The 20475-nt window shown below is 36.2% G+C and overlaps 2 protein-coding genes and 1 pseudogene across 2 annotated transcripts; all 3 read right to left on the bottom strand.

Annotated features, from left to right (window-relative positions):
• Positions 1 to 377: 377 nt before the first annotated feature.
• On the bottom strand, positions 378 to 2420 carry LOC137748169 (caltractin). Its single transcript, XM_068488276.2, has 7 exons — positions 2264 to 2420; positions 1917 to 2037; positions 1754 to 1790; positions 1638 to 1665; positions 1036 to 1188; positions 816 to 918; positions 378 to 668 (listed from the first exon to the last, which is right to left on the bottom strand). The coding sequence occupies exons 1-7, from the start codon at positions 2264 to 2266 to the stop codon at positions 604 to 606; spliced, it is 510 nt and encodes a 169-aa protein (XP_068344377.2). The 5' UTR covers positions 2267 to 2420; the 3' UTR covers positions 378 to 603.
• Positions 2421 to 4065: 1645 nt separating this feature from the next.
• On the bottom strand, positions 4066 to 12520 carry LOC137718028 (abscisic acid 8'-hydroxylase 4-like; annotated as a pseudogene).
• A 4374-nt stretch (positions 12521 to 16894) lies between these two features.
• Positions 16895 to 19056, bottom strand: ACD2 (accelerated cell death 2 (ACD2)). Its single transcript, XM_068448894.2, has 2 exons — positions 18428 to 19056; positions 16895 to 17609 (listed from the first exon to the last, which is right to left on the bottom strand). Exons 1-2 carry the CDS (start codon positions 18773 to 18775, stop codon positions 16995 to 16997), a joined length of 963 nt encoding a protein of 320 aa, XP_068304995.2. The 5' UTR covers positions 18776 to 19056; the 3' UTR covers positions 16895 to 16994.
• Between the last annotated feature and the right edge of the window lie 1419 nt (positions 19057 to 20475).

The raw sequence follows: 20475 nt of genomic DNA, 5'->3' as shown, positions 1-20475 counted from the left end.
GGGCTACCCTACTTTGGTCATCTGGGCAAACGGCCTAGCTCAACTGGCTCAACCAACATGTGCAAAGGAAACGAGATACAACATGAGCCCTATAACAAATCCGACAATTGTCAACAGAAAATGATCTCCGAATATTTTGTAACCTAAAAAGTTAAAAGAGAATTTTTATTAACGCTCCAAAAATGCCATGCAACACCATTCTCTTCCTTTTTACACAGAAGTCGAGACAAGATGATATTTTATGAGTGCAAATATCAGCTTCATTATATATTTGAGACTCGAGGTTAGCACAAGCAACGAGTGAGAAAGCGGAAATGAGTTACAATTACGGTGAGTCAAAACTTCGATTCCTTCAATTGTAACCAAAACAATAGTAATACCATCAATCATAATTAGCATTTTTCATGAACTAACATTTAAAATTTTACATAGTACCACCACCACACTCAACACTAGGCACCATAGTTATGTCTAAGATTTACCATACTACAAAACATTCTCAAAGCAAAACGAAAAGGCTTTTGTTTAAAGTTATAAATCACACAATAATTCTACATGGATCACGACCTCGACATCACGCAGAAGGCTAAAAGCTTACAAGTTCTAATACCTGTACGCTGTTCTCTTCATCATCCTGATAAACTCATCAGCATTAACTTCTCCATCACCTGTATATTTCAAGCCATAACCTCTAGGATCAGCAAAATTATAATCAACGATTACAAAGCAGTGGCACACAGGAGAAAAAGGTTGATGGCATCAAAAGGGGGGTGGTTTATCTTTTGATGATGGTTTATATATATTTATGCACTTACGATCTCGGTCTGCTTCCTCAATCATCTCTTGGATCTCTCTGTCAGTGAAGTTCTCACCCAGATCCTTTGCAATGTTTTTAATGTCTGCAGCAGATATCTTTCCCTGGATTCAAATCCGGAAAGAATGGGGTTAAGTATTGACAGACTGAAACAACACAAGTATTTGAATTTAAGTATTCCAAACTGAAACAAAACTAATATTGAATAAGCAAAACAATACATTGCGATCTAGGTCGATGAGCTGGAATGCTTTCATGAGTTCCTCCTTTGTGTCCCGTTCTCCAATTTTGGCTGTCATCATGTGTGCAAACTCATCAAAGTCGATAGCACCACTTCCATCCTTGTCAACATCTGCAATCATTTGATTAATTTGCTGCAAAGAAACAACAGAGCAACATGTTAGCCATTCAGTCAACGTACCAAATATTGAATAACAAATAGAAAGAAAATTACTAGGAATCTCAAGAAATTCAAATGATAAATATGTTCACCTCATAACATACTATTAGTTTGTAATGAGGTTCCAGAGAACATGGCAAAAATGAAACAGCAAAAGCTAAACGTGTAGAAAAATCAACAGATAATCTAGAGGGCCAGAAAATAGAGACGCGCCTAACCATTTAGAGCCAAGCAAACATACGGAAAAACTTAATTCCCAATCGGAAAATATTACTCAGTCTCACCACCAGGTTTTAATTTAAAGTTTTAAACCGTACAGAGACAAATTAGAGATAATAACATACGCAATACAATTTTAGGAAAACCATATTCAAACACACAAACACAAGCTTAACAAGTGAATGTATGTAGGCGGTAAGTTACCTCTTCGGTCATCTCAAAACCGAGAGCCCTGTCACGAAAAAAATAAACAATCAGCTGTAAACATTTAGATGACTAAACAAATAATTAATCACAAAGCATGAGTTAAGAACTCATACCTCATGGCAACATTCAGCTCCTTGGCATCAATGGTGCCTAAACAACACAATATGATCAACATAAAAAACCATGAATTTAATCAAACATTCTTATACAAAAAATGTAAGCCAATGACATCAAACCCTTCAAAAAATCTTAATCAAAATCGTAACTTTGCAGTACCTGAGCCATCGGTGTCAAATAACTCGAATGCCTCCTTAATCTCTTGCCTCTTTTGTTGAGTTAACCCATGATGTCTCCCTCTGGGTTTCTCCTTCCTAGATGCCCCTCTGTAAATGCTAGCCTATCAACCCATTACCAAATTCAGACAAACCAAGTCAATCAAAACCCTAACCAGCAACCAAAATCTATCAAATTGAAAGACCCATATCCATATTTTTCAAATTCCATCAATCGATCAAATTAAATCATTCAAAGTATGCAATTTTACCAACTAAGATTAACCAAAAAATGAGCTAAAGATGTTAAAAGATTGAAAATTGAGCTGGAAATTGCATTGAGAAGTATACCATTTAGCAACGCGTGAAGTATGAAAGTCGAAGAAAGTGTCTTTTATCTGGAGGAATTTGATGTTTCTTCGCCCACTGTTTGCAAATCAAATTTGGGAAAGGAATTTGGGTGTTTTGATACACCGACAGATTGGGCCAGGAAATTAATTTTTTAACGCGCCTAGTTGTAAACTAGTAAGGTCAACTGACATTTTGGAGTTGACGGGTCGGGCCAGGTTTTACTCCAGTTTTAATGGGCTCAATATCATCATTACTTTATGTTTCCTCTTCTTTTACGGTGTGCTCTTTTATCTCTGTGCACGACCGAAATCCCAGTCATATAATAAAATTAAGTACCTATTTTTAGTGCCATTCTAAATTTATCGCAACCTTTTTTTTTTTTTTTTCCTCTGTTTTTTGAACAAAAGATAGTATAGTGCTAGCGGAGTAGGCTAAGCCTCACATTGGACTAGCTATAATAATACGATTCAAATTCATCTTTGGTAAGAATCGAACCTAAGACCTCTTACTTACAAATGAAGAGGAATATCACTAGATCATAATACCAAGTGGCTCAACCGTTTTAAACATTCTAAACAAGTACCCAACCTTTTTAACTAGGGCATTGTCTACAAAATTAATAGACGGTCATGGAAGCATGGCCTCCACCAACTAATGCCACCCCCCCCCCCCCCCATCATGCTATCACCTCCAAACCCAACGCACAAGTACCAATTCCACCCTCAAACTCAGGCCTCCAACATCGAGAAGAAGGTCATGGTGCTTTCCAAAATGGTATGGATTGGCATGATGCAGTCATCACCATCTTCACACCCACAAAGAAAAACTGAAAGCTTTACGAGCCAAAAATCGGCAAGTGAGGAAATCACATGAGCAAAACAAGTTCCTTGAAACCCTATCTGAATTCTTAACCCTCTTATTTGTTAGGAGATTGCCCTCCTAATGTAATTTCAATTTAGGTCAATTTTTTATTCAATTCATTACCGTTTGATCATTGGGTTCTATATTATACCATCTATATTTGAAATTTAGAATTTGAGGCAACTAGTATTAATGTTGATCATGATATACCCAGTTGGTGAGTTCGGAATATAAAGGTTGGGATGGGGTTTTGGTGGTCGTAGGTTGAGCTTGGATGTGGCAAGAGCTTGATATTTCCCAATCTTCATTTTTGTTTTCTATTGTATTTGTAAATTTGTTTTTTTTTTTTTTTTTTTTTCATCTTCATATCTTTTTTGAAGTTTTTTTTTTTTTATTATTTTAGTGTCCATGTAAGTTAAAAAGTGGGATTCATTGTTGCCACATACACATTTAATGAAAAAATTAACTGGGGCTTAACGGATATGACATTTTCAATAGATTGAGTACTTATTTGGAATGTTTTAAAAAGTTGAGACCAATAAAAGGTTAAGGGTCTTAGGTATTTAATCTAAAAAGTAGAATTTCTATTTTTCAAAGGGGAAAATAAAAGGAATCTCAATATTGATGCAAATATGTTTTTAAATAACAAAAAGCTACTAAATACGTCTTTAGTCTAATAAGTGGTCTTTATATCTAATATTGGAAGACCTCTCAAGTGTGGATACTAAGGAATCAGAATCAAAACCTAACTTCTCAAGAGAAACTACATTATAATTTATGTTTTATAAACTACATCAGTTTTTCATTTCCTCCCTGCTAGCCTGGCCTTGTGGTCCTTAACCGGATTGAATCTTTCCAAAACTTGGCTGGAAGTCCTTGCTAAGGTATTTGAAATGGGTCGTAATGAACCCCCACCCCCCACCACGGGACCTTACCACTTCTCACCTGCAGCAGATTAAGCCCTATCAATTTCAAGATTTGAGTTTTTTTTTATTTTTTTTATTTTTAATGATAATGTTATTGAGTTAAATAACTTAAATTGTTAGTTGTTAAGATGAAAGGTAGGAGGATCAGTAGGGATTGAACCCGATTGATGAGAAAAATATACATACGGTCGTACCTGAACTTGTTAACAAGATGGTGGATAAAAATAAGCACTTCTAGCTTGGCAACTTCATTTCCTGGACAGGTATGAAGGCCATTTCCAAATGGTATGAACGTGTTGGGTTTTACTCCAAGCTGTGATGCAATAAATCAAACCCAATTAATTAATTAGAAGCTCATTAGATTTTAAAATTTTACATGTTTAAACAATGAAGAACTGGAAGTATATTGATAAAGTAAACTGCAATTAGGGTTATGTGAACCCTTCCATATATTACCTCAAATCTTGATGGATCGAATTTATGCGGATCAACAAAAATTTCAGGATTATGATGAATGTTCTGAAACAAAGGCAGTACTTTCCATCCCTTTGGGATCAAGTATCCTGTTGGACATGACAAAGGCAACTCAGTTAAATTAACATTTTCATATATAGCTAGGGCTTATTTCTTAATTTTCATTGTTTTTTCCTGCAAGGTGAACTTGTTCACTTAAGTTTCCCTTCGGAACTAACATTTTCATAGCCAGGGTATGAAAAGAACTGAGTTTGTTTGGCCTTTTATTAGAGTGGGGTTCTTTGAAATATGGGTCACTAGCTAGTCAGTGTACACTACCAGTACTATACAAAGGGCAAAGTGAGTTGGATCTTTCCCTTTCCAGGTGATATCATTTATGTTTGTGCTATCAATCTCCAACAGTAAAGCTAGCCCTTCTATTGTCCTTTGTCACGGCTCCGAGAAGAACTTATTCGTAGTGGGGATACCACCCCTCTATATTGCTACATCTTTGACGTGATGAGAGATTTATATACAAAAGGGCGGTATTTATGTTGCTTGTAGTTCCTTTGGTAAAAGAATTAATCAGATGATCATTAAACCTACCTTTGTATTCAACATCTTCGACAGCTTCCCTAAAGGTGAATGAAATGATGCTTGCCATCCTCAAGCTCTCCTTCATAGCCTGTGACAGAAATTCCAGTTTAGTTTCTCATTGACTTTGATACATTTTTGAAGAAGAATTTATTTGAGAAAGTCTTATAGGAACTACGGTTGTATACTAATGTTTTATGTTTAATCAATAATGTAAAAATGTATCAAGTGAAAATCAGTGACAAATATGGATCCCACAGATGATCAACTGCGACCTATGATCATTTTATTATTGGTTTGTGTGGTACTACATCAGCTATAGCATAATAATGATGATTTTTTTTTGGTGTGAGCATTAGATTGGCACAATGCTGTTGAAACAAAGGTGTAGATAAGCCCTTTGTAAGTATGTCTGCAGACTGATCTGCTGAGGACATATGCTGAACTTGAAGATCTCCATGAGTGACTCTGTCCCGTACAAAATGATAGTCTATTTCAATATGTTTGGATGTAGCATGGAACACATGATTTGTAGATAGTGCAATAGTTGATATATTATCACAATATATCATGGGAGATGAATGTAAAGGTATGTGCATATCACAGAATAGCTGTCGAATCCAGTCAAGTTCAACAACAGTAATTGCTAGGGCGCGATACTTAGCTTCTATAGAAGATCGAGACACAGTGTGTTGTTTCTTATATTCCCACGAAATAGGGTTTGAACCAAGAAACACAACAAAATCTAAAGTTGATCTCCTATCATTTAGATTACCTGCCCAATCTACACCACTGTAAGATTGTAGATGCAATGGTCCTGGTTTGAAATGAATACCATAGGTAGATGTTCCTTTGAGATATCGAATGATTCTCTTTACGGCAATGACATGAGAGACCATAGGATTATGCATAAGCTGGCAAGCTTGATTAACTGCAAAAGCTATGTCAGGTTTCGTAAAAGTGAGATACTGAAGTGCACCAACAACACTCCTATATTATGCAAGGTTGTGATAAAGTTGTCCATCATCCTTGAGTAACCTGATAGGGTAGACATGGTGTGCTACACGGTTTAGAGTCCTATAAATCCACTTTATCAACCAACTCAGTGATATACTTGGTCTGTGATACAAGCAAGCCTTCTAATGTATAATGAGTCTACAATCCCAGAAAGAAATTCAACTGTCCCAAGTCTTTCATTTCAAATTCTTGAGTAAAAGCTCATATAACTTGACTAATTAATTGTGAACTACTACCGGTGAGAATAACATCATCAACATACAAGAGCAATAACACAGTCCCCTTTGAAGACTGTTGCATAAACAAGGAAGGATCTGCTAGAGAAACTTGAAAACTGAGACTTGGTAAAAAACTGGTAAATCTTTCATTCCAGGCTTTGGGAGCCTGTTTTAACCCATATAATGACTTCTGGAGCTTGCACACATAGTTTGAAGAATGTGTTGCATTCTCAAATCCTAGAGGTTGTGCCATATAGACTTCTTCTTGAAGTATGCCATGTAAAAAGGCATTTTTTACATCTAGCTACCTAAGAGACCATTGGAATTGAGCAACCAAGGCAAAAATAAGTCTTATAGTTGTAGGTTTGACAACATGACTGAATGTCTCCAGATAATCAACACCTTTTTCTTGGTTATACCCTTGTGCCACAAGTCTTGCCTTATACCTTGCCACATATCCATCTGCATTTTTCTTTATTTTGTAAATCCATTTACATCTAACTAAGTTTTTATGAGGTGGTAAGGGAACTAAAGACCAAGTCTTTTGAGAGTAAAGAGGCCATTCTGAAACTTGAGATGCGGCTTTGAATGTTTTGGGTTCTGAAACAATAGTAGCAGTAAAAGCTCTCTTTTTGAACACCTCATTCTTAGATTGAGTTTGCATAGGATGTATATTCATTGGTATTGGTAGAACAACACTTAGTTGCTCTTGTTGAAAGTCAGGATCCATAGGGATAGGGTGCTGTGTTGTGGAGCTAGTTAGAGGCAACTGATGTATTACAGGATCACAAGATATAAGTGATGTATTAAGATTATTTGTGGGGAAAGAAACAAACTCTGGAGCACTAGATGCAACTATTTCCAAAGAATTTGAGGCTCTAGATGCAGACAATGAATCTGAGGCACTAAATGAATGCATAGTCAAGGAGTCTGTAGTTCGAGATGACAATGAATGAGATGAAGGTATATATGCCTAATTGGTTAATGTAATGACTAGAGTGAAATATGAGGAATGGATTGGAGTATGTGAGACATTCAATGGAGATAATGCAGAAACCAATTTTGACTGTTGAAACATACTTGAAGTGGAATATGGAAAGCTAGTTTCATCAAATAATACATGCCTAGACACATGAATTTTACCAATTGCAATGTTGAGATAGATAAACCCGTTATATTGACCTGCATACCCCAGAAACACACAAGATGCAGTCTTAGACTGAAGTTTAGAAGTGTTTTAAGGTTTTAAAAGTGGAAAACATGCACACCCAAAGACTCTGAGATGTTTAATTTCAAGAACTGTGCTGTATAGTTTTTGAAATGGTGACTGCATAAGTAAAGAAGCACATGGCATTAATCAAATAAGAAGCAGTAGCACATGCATGAAACCAGAATTGATTTGACAATTTTGCAGTTTGAAGAAGTGTAATTGTTGTTTCTACAAGATGTCTATGTCTTCTTTCTGCCAAGCCATTCTGTTCAGGTGTGTAGGGGCATGATTTTTGATGTAAAATACCATGATGCGATAGAAATTGTTGAAACTTAGTGCTTGTAAATTCACCACCTCCATCAGATTGGAAGACTTTAACTATAACATAAAACTATATACACAGATAGGCATGAAAATGATTAAAAGTTGCAAACACTTCTGATTTATTTCTTAATGGAAAAATTCATGTGTATCGAGTACAATCATTTATGAAGGTTACATAATACCTAAATCCTTTATATGAAGGTAAAGGGGCAGGTCCCCACTGTGTATTTTTTCTAATGGTATTACAAATTTGTTTACAGGAAAAACAAATGGTAACTTCGTAAATTTTCCCTCTAAACATGGTGTACATATTGATGAACATGGATCTATTGATGCAAAAACTTGAGATTGATGTAGAATTGCAGAAGTGATTACATTTGATGTGTGTCCTAATCTTTTGTGCCATATGCTTGACTGAACTGGTTTTGCAAGAAAACATGAATGTGATGCAGGTAGGGTAAATGATTTCTTCTGTGACATGTTGAATGGTATAGGGTAATAAACAGCTCTACACAACCCCTTGAGCAGGATCTTCCCTGTGGATTTGTCCTAAACCTAGAAACAAACATCATCACAAATGAATATGCACCTATTGTCTTTGCAGAGTTGATAAATGGATAACAGATGTTGTGAAAGTTTTGGAACATGTAATACATTCCTAAGTGTGAGAGAGTGTTGGGGAACTACTAATTTAGAAGTACCAATATTGGAAATACTCAAACCTGCACCACTTGCAGTGGTAATGGTGTATGTGCCCTAATATGGAGTAGATAGATCCAAATTTGCCAACTCAGATGTCATATGTGATGTAGCACCAGTGTTTGCAATCCAAAACTGTTCAAATAGTGAAGATGGTTGATGATTTGCATGCGTAGCAGAGAGATGAGCTGTTGGAGGTCTCCTTGATACGCAAAATTACCCATGTGATAACACTGAACTGTTGTGTGCCCATATTTCCATTAGATTTGACATTAAGTAGGAGAACACGAGGTTGGAGTAGTATGTGTTTGAAAACAGTATGCAGCAACATGTCCCTTTTTATTGCATATTTGACACGTAGGAATGTCAAATGGATGATCTGGGCAGTGAGATTGGCATGGTTTGGGAGTACCAAGAATGCTAGGATTACCATTTGAAACTCTTAGACCAATATTGTATTGAAATCTCCCTCTGCCTTTGCCTCTGAAATTATTCCCTTTATAGCTTCTATAGTTATGATAACCACCATTGAAATTGTTATAAGACCCATTTCCGTGACTGTGATTAACAGAACTTGAACCTCCATTTGGCTTGAATGACTGATCAGAAGAAAACCTTGGTTGATCTTGATCGAGAAAAAGAGCTTTCCCTTTATCGGACTGAATACCAGCAACCATGGCACTACCAAAAGACAATACAGAAGAACTGTCAAAAGATTGCTCAATGATAGCTTCTTATGCCAATAGTTGAGACTGGAAATCTTTGAGAGATATGTCATTCTCTATTCCTCTGATCACACATCGAAACATGTTGAAATCTGCAAGTAAACCTTTCAACGCAAGGATGATAATATCATCATCATCAAGATTATTTGTATTGATTTACAATCCTCACTTGTATAGGTATTTTCAATCCCAATCTTACAGAGTAAGTAATCCTCCTTTTAACTAACTCCTCATGTCAACCAACTATCTCCTTATCCCAACTAACTATATCTCTAACAACTAAGATTCCAACTAATATACCAGCCTTTGTAATCTCTTGACAAGTGGCATTGTTTTAACCATTGATATCCTTCTCACTTGGATCACTATTTTCCACTTCATTCTTCTTACAGTGTTATCAATTCTTTTATATTATTTTACGTGTAACCTAAATTAAAAACTTGTTGTACAATAATATTACATATACATAACACATAGAACACAAAACATTATATGACGTTGTTACTGTCACACCCAAAACATTTACACACCCACGCGGTAAAAATGTTATATATACCTAATATTCTCTCGAAAAGTATATATGTACTTACAGTCTTACCCTGCTGGTAAGGGGCATATTTCTAGTCTGTGACCAACTCAACAAATGGTTTCCTCCTCCATTTGATTCAAAGATTGTCTTCTGCTCCATCGATATATGGTAACTTCTGATTAACACATGAGGTTATGCAGGAGGCCATGCATGTTAATAAGAGTACGTAATCTATTTAGACAGACAAAAATGACGCACTTGTTAACATTCTCTAATGTTGAAAATGAATCTCACATTGATGGAAGGAGAGATCTTGCATAAGTTTATAAGTAAGTTGGGATACTCCTCATATTGCTAATTGGTTTATGGTGGAACCTAAACTTCCTTCTTCCTTCATCTAATATGTGGGTGTCACGTATAATGGTGAAATCCACCTCTATTAGAGACATTATTAGCAAATGTTATAATTTTGTGTGTTTAAATAGCATTATTGATGTTATAAATTCTGATCTCTATAGCTTCTCGAAGCTTTGAGTCATCGTGAACGTATTTGATCATCCAAGTTAGGAGACTGGCTGTGGTATCCTGACCAGCAAACATTACCCCAATGATGTTGTCGACGATTTGATTGCGTTAGGATTCTCCCTTCTCATCCTTGAAGTCCAATAAACTGCCCAATAGATCTTTATGCACCAAACTCTTTTCTTTCTCTCTTTTATTATCTCACCAAGAATTAAGCTTATTCTTCTCCTTGCCTTCGCAAATGAATTTAAATTCCCATTGCCCACAAATATATTGTACAAGAATATTGAACATTAAAAGAAAAGAGAGTAACTTAGTTTGATTAGTACCTTCTCGAACAGACTACGATAAGTAAACAGATAATTGTTGATCGTCGCAAATTATTATGCTTACCAAAATCGATTTATTGTACAACGAGCCGGGGAGTTTTGTGGGGAAAGAATTGTAACCTTTGTCTAGAGTGTAGTACTTTTCCTTGAGCATTTCTTTGTAGTGATTGTTTAAGTGACCAAAGATAAACAGGACAGCAACATCGAATGCGAACTGCATGCATGCCATGATTATGAAGATGGTCAGTAATTAAATACCTAGAGATATTGAAGAGGTTATTAGTTCAAGCATCATCAATACTTATAAGTTATAACCCATTAATTAGTAAGGCTAGCTTAAAATTTCATATACATAAGTTACCCAAAAAAATAACCGTTAGTACGTAAACTCAAACTTATGTTAATAAAAAAAAATCATTTAAAAACTTTTGTACAAGGGAAAAACCACATCTTTTATAAATAAAACTTTGGCAGTAGAGGAGATATTTTATTACACATGCATAAATGTAACTTATGCATCCATTATTGATTTATACTTATGTGAATATATGTCATTTTAAAGTTCTTTGTTACAGACCAAATACGCATACAATATCAACACAGAAATATACATATGTATGTACCATACTTCATTAATCCCGAAACTGTCAAACATCAGTCAACTTCATACCTTCAGAGACCCACTGAAGAAGTCGTGCTAAGGCACCCCTATCGAAGTACAAGAGTTTTTCTCCAACCAGGAGACCAATCACAACACGACATGTATCAACATCAGAAAAAAAAACTTCCCACTCCCACATCGACCGCGAGTGGAGGCTGGAGACTCTCCTCAACTATAAAAGAAGATCATCCTCCTACTGTTAATCCCTAATATCATTATTGTACTTAAACTCGTCATTGGAACCTAGTAATGATGATTACGCTTGAATCTATGTATTGTGTAAACTCTTTACTATTAATGAGAGCTCCTCTACCCCGTGGATGTAGCTAGTCAAACTTAGGGGGAACCACATACATCTTGTGTTTTCTTCCCTATCTCTATCTGTTTACATATTATCATCACTAGGTGACCGGAGCAACCCAGCGAAGATCACAAACTTGACATTTTATGTTGTTCCAAAGTCTCATCGAATTTGTGCATCAACAACATATATAATCCAAGCAATTAAGTTTTGTTAGCTGATAAAAAGCATTATTAAAAAAAAACTTGAACTAGCCAACATTCTTTAACTCATAAAAGGTGTTAACGACATTGCCAGACCATGAGTCTAAGGTAGAAATGGTAATGGCTTCAATATCTGGGACCAAGTTTCTCATAACATCCAAGGACAATGATCCTTGGACTAATCTTCTAATCTGTCCATGGTAGTCATCTTGGGGGAAGAAAAGTGCTGAGGGACCAATTAATCTCTCTTTGCTTTGAGGTTATGTAGGTTTAAACAAGTGTGCCTGAGTCACCAGCACAAACCGCACAGCCTCTGGGCTAGACAGCATCACACAAGGACTGCCAAGTATGTGAGTCTTGAAAACTTCTCCATACCTAACATTAATTAAGATATTAAATTAAAATAATCCAGTCTTGGTAAGCATGCATGCAGTGGATTTAATTACTTAATTACCTGTTGTGCCTAGTGTAAAAAAGGACATTAGGGTTTTGAGAGTATAGTTGCATGGTTTCACCTACATAGGGCCAACCCATTGAACCTGGAGGTAGAGTTGCTGTAAGTTTCCATGCTCTCATTTGTTTTGCAAGTAATAAGATGAATGAAAAAAGAGCAATAAGAAGAAAATAGTAGAGAGGTAAAACGATATACATATCGCTCTCTTTGATCGAAATAGCTTAGGAAATTAAATTCAGTAAGTTATTAAGGACATTGTGGCCTGTGAACATAGTTTTGCTTGTTTATATAGGAGTAGCAGGCAGGTAGTGACAATAAGTGATTAATTCGACTATTCTCTGCCACCCGATTTCAGTGGACAGTGGCTAGCTTGCCAGGCCAATGACTGATTGCCCTAGCTAGCTAGTTGCACAACTTTTTGTCGTCCAATCCAACCCGCTATTTAACCTTTTCATAAGGGTTGCCGATCGATGGTACGAGATTTACCATCAGGCACAGACCTAGCCACAAATATTCCAGTGAGATGAGCCATAAAAGTAGAAAAAAAAAATTGAAGAAGCCACAGAATACTGAAGAGAACAACGTACTTAGATTCTTGAAATTTTGAGAAACAAAATACTATTTCTTCCTTATAACAAAATGTTAAATATTTAGGGTAAGAAATTTTACATCTTTTTTGCTAGAGTTATGTCCATGTCATGTGCTTATTTTGTCAGATCGCAAGCCTTGGTTACATGTACAACACGCGTGAAATTTTAATCTACGGAGTGCGCGTTTGTTATCTATTTCACATGGGGTTCAGTATGTCATATTGCGAATCTAACTAACATGACGATCCAAGCTTCAAAATTTTAATATCAGGGCTAGCCTTAGTTGTCCTGTTCACGCCAAATGATCACTCATTGTTAACTAGTTAAAAATGAGTCGTGTTTTGGTTAGGGGTGTGATATCCACACATCCCATTTTACTTTTCACACATCCTTCTAATTTTCGGCCGTCGGATCGGATGAATTGAGGAAAATCAATGGATAGAAATTAACAAGGGGTATGTGGATAGCACATCCCTTTGGTTAACCTACGAATGTCTAACCACACACTTATTTTATCAGATTACACGACATGAATAAAAAAATTTAACTTCTGGACTAAGCTATATTGTTTACGTTGAATGAATTTACTATTGACTAGTTAAAATATGGGTTGAATTTTTGTTGTTGAGAAGGAATCCCACATTGATGGGAGGATGAACCTTATATGGGCTTATAAGTAAGTTGGGCTACTCCTCATGTTGCCAACTAGTTTTATGGTGGAACCTCAACTTCTTCATGGTATCAGAGCATGTTGTCTCACATGTAAAGCCAAACGGACACATGTGACCCCGTTGTGTTGTTCACGTGTTAGGCTTGAAACTTCACCACATGTGAGGGGACGTGTTGAGAATGAATCCCACATTGATGGGAGGAATGACCTTTGCCAATTAGTTTTATGGTGAAACCTAAACTTTTTTCACAATTTGTTAGCGACGCATTAAAGAGCAAAGTAGTTTTCTTTCCTCATTTCTTAGGCTCTTAATTTTATACTAGTTGTATACTAGTACAAGCCCACACACAAAGTGTGTGTGAAATATTTTACTTTTGTTTTTATAATTGAAGGAGAGAGGAAGATAGTGAGAGAGAACGTCGGAGTGGAGAAAGGGGGAGAGAAGTTTTTTTTTTCCCCCTAAATTAGACATAATACAATCACCTGTAGGTGAGACTTAAATAAAAACTAGCAAAATTTTGTTTTGTGAAATTACGTTATTGTCTTCAACTTTTTTGTTGTGATAGAAGACAAAAATGTCTTTTCACCATCTTTTAGTTGACAAAGAGAATTTCATTAATATGTGATTCAGATATATTTTAGACATTTTCTCAAGGCACTTATATTCTAGTCTTCAAGAACGGGGAGTAGAGAAAATGCATCATCTCTTCATCCGGTAAATGATAAAGCTAGGCTACTTGACAAAGTTTTTGGAAAAAGATAAGCTCACACCACAAAGCGCGAGTACAAATTTTAGTCGCAAAGTGATCATGAAAACAATTCTCATATATACACACACATTATTTAGCAAACAAATTTAGTAACTTAATTTAGAATTAACATTTACCTTTTGACAATTCAAATACTACAAGGTCAGGTCAACATTAGATGGATTGAACCAAAGTACTAAAACTCTTTGTTCCACCCAGAAATTATGATTGATGTGCGGTTTGGTTTATATTGTTATCCAACTTGTTTAATAATTAATCACTACTACACTAGTTGCATACATAAGTTACATCAAAGCTTGTTACGAACAAAAGAAGTCTGTACAGTTCCATGAAAACAACAGACGTCGAAATACATACGCAAAAGGCTCATTTCCATCCACAACAAGTGGGCGTTTTTTCAGTACTGAGGAAATAGTTTGGCAACGCGCAATGAAATACCTATTTATTGACAATTTATAGTCTTCTCTTTTTAATTGATGAATTACTTTGTTCTCGATTATCTTTTTCTCCTTTTCTTTTCTTTTTTTGCCAATAAGCTGTAAATGTCTTTTTTATTTGGTTTAAAATGTAGATTTTTTTCTTTTATCATGAAAAAAATTTCTACTAAACCTGTCCTAATGTCTTATTTTTCTTCCGACATTATAATCTTACTCATCATAAAAAGTTAAAAAGCTAAAATGCTATTTCTCCAACCACTATTATTCCTAAAGTAACTTCTTTTATATATATCTAAATTCTTTGAAGAAACGTTAGTAATAGTTCGTCAACTTTAACTCGATTGGAGAGGAAAAGGAAGGAAGAGAGAGAAGGGGGAGAGGGAGAAGAGAGCAAAACGGCCTAAGAGGGAGAGAGACACAGGGTGGGGGCAAGAGAAAAGTTGCTATAATGAATTAATTCATAAATAGGGTAAAAAGTCTCTTTCTTTCGAGATAAATATGTCATTAACAATTTTTTTAATAAGAGTGAAAAAAATACGATGAGGTAGGTTTAGCAACATTTAAAAATTTATACGCTGCTTAGTATTATGATTTAATAGTGTTTCTCTTCACTTATAAATGGAAAATATTAAGTCTAACTTTCGTTAAAAACAAATTTGAACAAAAGTATTATGATTAGTCCGTTATAAAGTTTAATTGACTTGTGTTTTTAAAAATAAAAAAGCAGTTCCATACATTATACGTTGGGTGCCGACCGCAGCAGGTTGGACATAATATGGCGGTTTCCGACAAGTCTCATCGGAGGGCGTTGAGTCGGTGCTGCAGACAAGGAAAGTTGCAGAATGTGAGCCCACTCCAGCTGGACGGTCCCTGATAAGCTCGAGATATCAATCTCCAAGGTTTAGGTACATCAGGTGCCCGTCACCGTCTGATTTTAAAATGACGTCTCCTTCATTGTAGTGCTAGAAAACTCGAATTATGGTTCTTCTAGCTAAGAGCCTAAGAGCTTTTGGACCGCATGTCAATTTAACACCATTGAGATGGATACAAATTTTATAGCAGGCCATGCATACAAACCATGAAACACTTCCATAAAAGTTGAGATGCAAAATATTCACGAGCATGTTCATGTAACGCTTATTACGTAACTTGTCTAATATTACTTATATTTGATAAACGGAGTTGGCTTTGCTCAAGATAGCCATGTCTCTCACCCTCTCAAGCCCGTAAAGAAGCTCAATCCACAATGCTTATGAGATTTTTAATTTTTTTTTATTCGGTAAATAACAAGTTTTATGAGTTATGAACTTAAGATCCTTTTGAAGAATTAAGTTAATTATACTTTGCACTTCTCTAGTTTATGGTAATTGATATTTTGATCCTTGGTTTTTTAAATTGATACTTCACCTTTTTTTTTCTCGTCACACTAGTTTACTTTCATCAAATAAAAAGACAAGTACAAGAAAAAGAGAGTCCAAATGGCAGCCCACTACTTACAAACAAGCCCAACAATAAAATTAAAATACAGTAGGTATGCCCAAAAGTGGCCAGCTTAATAACAACCAAAAGACCCTAAAATTGAATGGAACCAACAACCACCAGATGCACCTCCATCGCAAGGCCACCACCAAGAGATCGAACCAACGGAACAAATGAATCAAAGGAAAATGGGGGTGGCAAGCCATCCGCGAATTGAGCGCTCCCATATACTGACTCATCTATCAGTCTACCTGTCGATTTAACTTTATTTATACGATGTAACACTCAATTGTCCTATACCTTGGCCAGAATAGGATCATCTTTATGGGGATCTGGATGATCAATCAATTGTGTCCGTTTATAGTACATCGTGCGGTTAAAAATCATTTTAAAATTTTAATTTAAAATTAAATATAAATAGTACCTAACGAAAACTAATCGCACGATGTACGATAAATGAACACGATTGATTGATTTCCGGATCCCCATAAAGAGGATCTGGAGAGGATCCTTGTCAACTTTGACCCGCTTGGAGTCATATTGATTTTACATTAAAAATTTGTTACATGGACAACTAATATTGTTTCTCAACACACTATTAGTTTTGAATTAGAATCTTTTATTCCATCAAACAACTGGTTACAGTGATCAAATAAAGGTGATCTGAAATTTTGAAGCTTAAATTTATACAAAATCTTGTACAATTATTTTATTTATCATCTTTTACAGTGATCAAATTAGCACTCATTCCATCACTAATCATACCTTATAAACTTCTCTAATGGCACCCAATACTCTATCTGCAGCATCAGCCCCAAATAATCTTGGAAAATTAGACCCCAAATCTATCTCAATAGTCTTCCTCTTGATCAAATCATCCCTCCTCTTCAAATATTCCCTCTCATCTTCTCCCACTTCTCTCTCCCCACAAGCACATTGATCCAACCAGATTCTCAGCACCTCCTTTGCAATGGGACTCACATCATTTTCTATAATGTCCTCCAAGCCTTTTCCCTCCCCGCCACTCCCTGCTTCGATCCGAACCAAAATTGCAGTTGGAGACACTACGCTTCGGATGTATAACGATGAAGAGAAGTAGGGTTTAACCTCAGCAAGTTTCTCAAGCTTTTGCCTGGGTGTGTCCAATTGGGTGTCTTGATAAAATGTTTGGAGGTAGTCAGGGTGGAGAACTAGGTCTTTTCTTGGAGGAAGGTCAAGGATGAGGACTAGGGATGTTGGGCTGCTCTGGATGAGCTCAAGTAGGAAATTTGGTGCATCTGTGGTTGGATTGAGATAGGATGACAGACTTGTAATGTTCAGTGCTCCACCTGTTGGTAGCTCACAGTGCAGCCAACTTCCTAATATGAAATCAACCTGAAATATACAAATGTCAATGAAGAGTAAAAAATGTAAGAGCCCATTTGATAACTATTTCGTTTTCAAAATTTTGGTTTTAATTTATTATGTTAGAAATGGAGGGAAAGTATAGGGGAGAAACATGAATGAACAATGATGATGGAGATAGAAATGAAGGATAATATACGAAAACAAAAACGCGAAGTGAAAATTGCTTTCGTATTTTTTGTTTTTCGTTTTCATTTTGTATATCATTCCATATACATTTCTTCAATATCCTTCCATCTTCCATCCTCCTCCTTTCTTTTTTCAATACCCTTTCTCCCACAAACTTTCCCATCTAGAACACAGTAAAGGAAAAACAAAATAATTATCAAACGAGTTTCAGATTGATCGATATTTTGTTGACATCACACCAACATGCAATACATGTCGACAATTGATCGATATTTTGTTGATGCTATAATCCCACTAAGTCAATATTATTACGATATTGTATCAATAATTTATCAGATACTGTAAATTGGCAATCAAGTCCTTCTAACACTCATAAAAAAAAATTCAAGAGCAAGTAAATAGGTACGATTCTTTTACCACACATTTAGAATATAATTATATTTAGAGCAAGTCCACATTCTTCCCCAATAAAAAATGTAACAAACAATAAAAGAAACGAACCCAATTTACTCCTATAAATTTCTACCTCCAACCAACAATCCATTGGGAGTTTGAAATCAAAAGCTAAAATCCCAATTGGCATCAAACCATTAATATCCACACTTTTATATTAATCAAGTGAAAATTATAAAGAAGAAACAGGGGTTCGAGAAAATTACAGGGGCGGAGGATTGGCCCGATCTGATGTGGAGGGATGCATGGTTGGTGCCACTCTCGTTCTGGTAGTACTGCACGTCGGGAGGGAGAGTACAAGGCAAGAGCTGCGAGCCAAGGCGCGTCTCTAACGTCAATACAAGATCGACCATGAGGTTCCTGTGTGGGGCCGACACGTAGGGGAAGTCTATGAACTTTGTTTTGCTCCGTTGGCTGTGCGGGTCCATGGGAGATGATGCTGATGCGGAGGAGGCGCGGATGCAGGACGGGGAGAGAAGTGGAGAAGACAAGGGAGGAAGAGGAAGGCGAGGGAAAGCGGAGGAGTGTAAGACGTGGGGGAAGATAACAGCCATTCATTCACTGGGCAGCACAACAGTCACTAACCGACGCCATCTTCTCCTCCTGTGATATTTCTGACTGCCGTTGGGCATAGTGGGCTCATATACTTAAAACCCAGTTTGTATTTTCATACGGGCTTCACCACTATAGAATCGTTGATCCAAATGCACTTACACATAAATGAAAACGGGTTCTTGTGGGCTGAAATAAATTTCAATCCCGAGACGCTACATGGTGAAATTACACTTTGGTGTTGTTTATTACAAAGAGATTGTCTCATAGTAGATTAGTTTCAGGGGCTAAGTTAATTAGTTCGGCGTGGATTATGTTATTGCGTCACTCATGGAACTCGTGTAGCTACCGTAAAGAATGCAACACGTGCAACTCGCATAAGCCACACAACCCAAAGCAGTTAGTGTTGAACCCTAGGGATGGCAACATTTCGGTTTGGGAATGAAAATGTTATATTCATCCCCATAACCACGAAAATTAATCATATCCATAGCCACAAATTAACCATCTGGGATTATCCATAACCATAGCCGTTGGATAACGGATTCTCCATCACTTAACAGTTATATCCATCTTTGTCAATATAAAAAATATATTCGTTCAGTTGACGCATTATAGTTTACTAGATATTAATTTCGTCATTAAACATTTGATGTTTACAGTGATTCAATTAATGGATCTTGTTGAGTATAAAAATTAAAGCATTGAATTTAAAATATTGATGATGTTGGTTGGCCTTTGATATCTCCAATAAGCATCATTGAATTCTCATAGATTTTGATTCAAGACTTTTCAACCTTCCTACAAAGTGCAACTTTTGTGTTCTCAAGTGTTGGAGAGGAAAATTTTGGATACTCCAATTCTCCACCAACAAGTAATCTTGAACACGTTGAGAAGCCTTGGACACCATCTTCGCTTGCCAACAATGAGAGCAGGGGGACTTGCAAGAAAACACTTCGACGCTCAAGTCAGTCATTGTTCAAAATAATTGCAAGACATTGTAAAGCTATTAGATACTTCCCCTTTTTTTCCCCTAGGCTGGTGGGATTCTTGGCCTTTTATAGGCTTTCAAGTCTTGGGCTCCAAGTCCCACTTTTCTTCTATTTCTCCATGTTCCATGGAGTGGGTATTATGTTACTTGATTGTAGCTCCACTCCTCATGTTTAGTGTGCTAGTGGCTTATTTAGTGGAGGAGTTATTTTTGGCTCCCACATCAAGGTAATGGATTGAGTGAATAATGAACACACACACACACACACATATATATATATATATATAATACTACTATATTATATATAAATGATATTATTTATTATTCGGGTTGGATTCGGATACGGGTACAGATTTAGGACTCCTATAACCATATCCAAAATTATAACCAAATAATATTCACGGTTTTTTTCCATATCCAAAATATACCCAAACTTCCATACCCAAATTCATTCCATTTGGACGGTTATCCACGGTTATCGGGTTTAACGGTTAGAATTGTCATCTTGATTGAACCCCCATGTTGCGTGAGTAAGTTAGGAAGATAGCACAACTCAAGCTAAAGAAACTTGAAGAAAATACTTGACGGATGTACATTGGGACTAAGGTGGTCACAGGACCACCCAGAGTTTGAGAAATATACATGTAAAAGTGTTCTAAGAATTCTTTGAATGTTTGGTATTGTCCCTTTTATGCTCACAAAGTGTTTAAT

The sequence above is a fragment of the Pyrus communis genome, chromosome 15 (genome assembly GCF_041283825.1).
Source record: "Pyrus communis isolate YQ-2024b chromosome 15, ASM4128382v1, whole genome shotgun sequence".
NCBI classification, from domain to species: Eukaryota; Viridiplantae; Streptophyta; class Magnoliopsida; order Rosales; family Rosaceae; genus Pyrus; species Pyrus communis.
The sequence above is the reverse complement of the archived record's forward strand: the minus strand, read 5'-3'. Positions and strand labels throughout refer to the sequence as shown.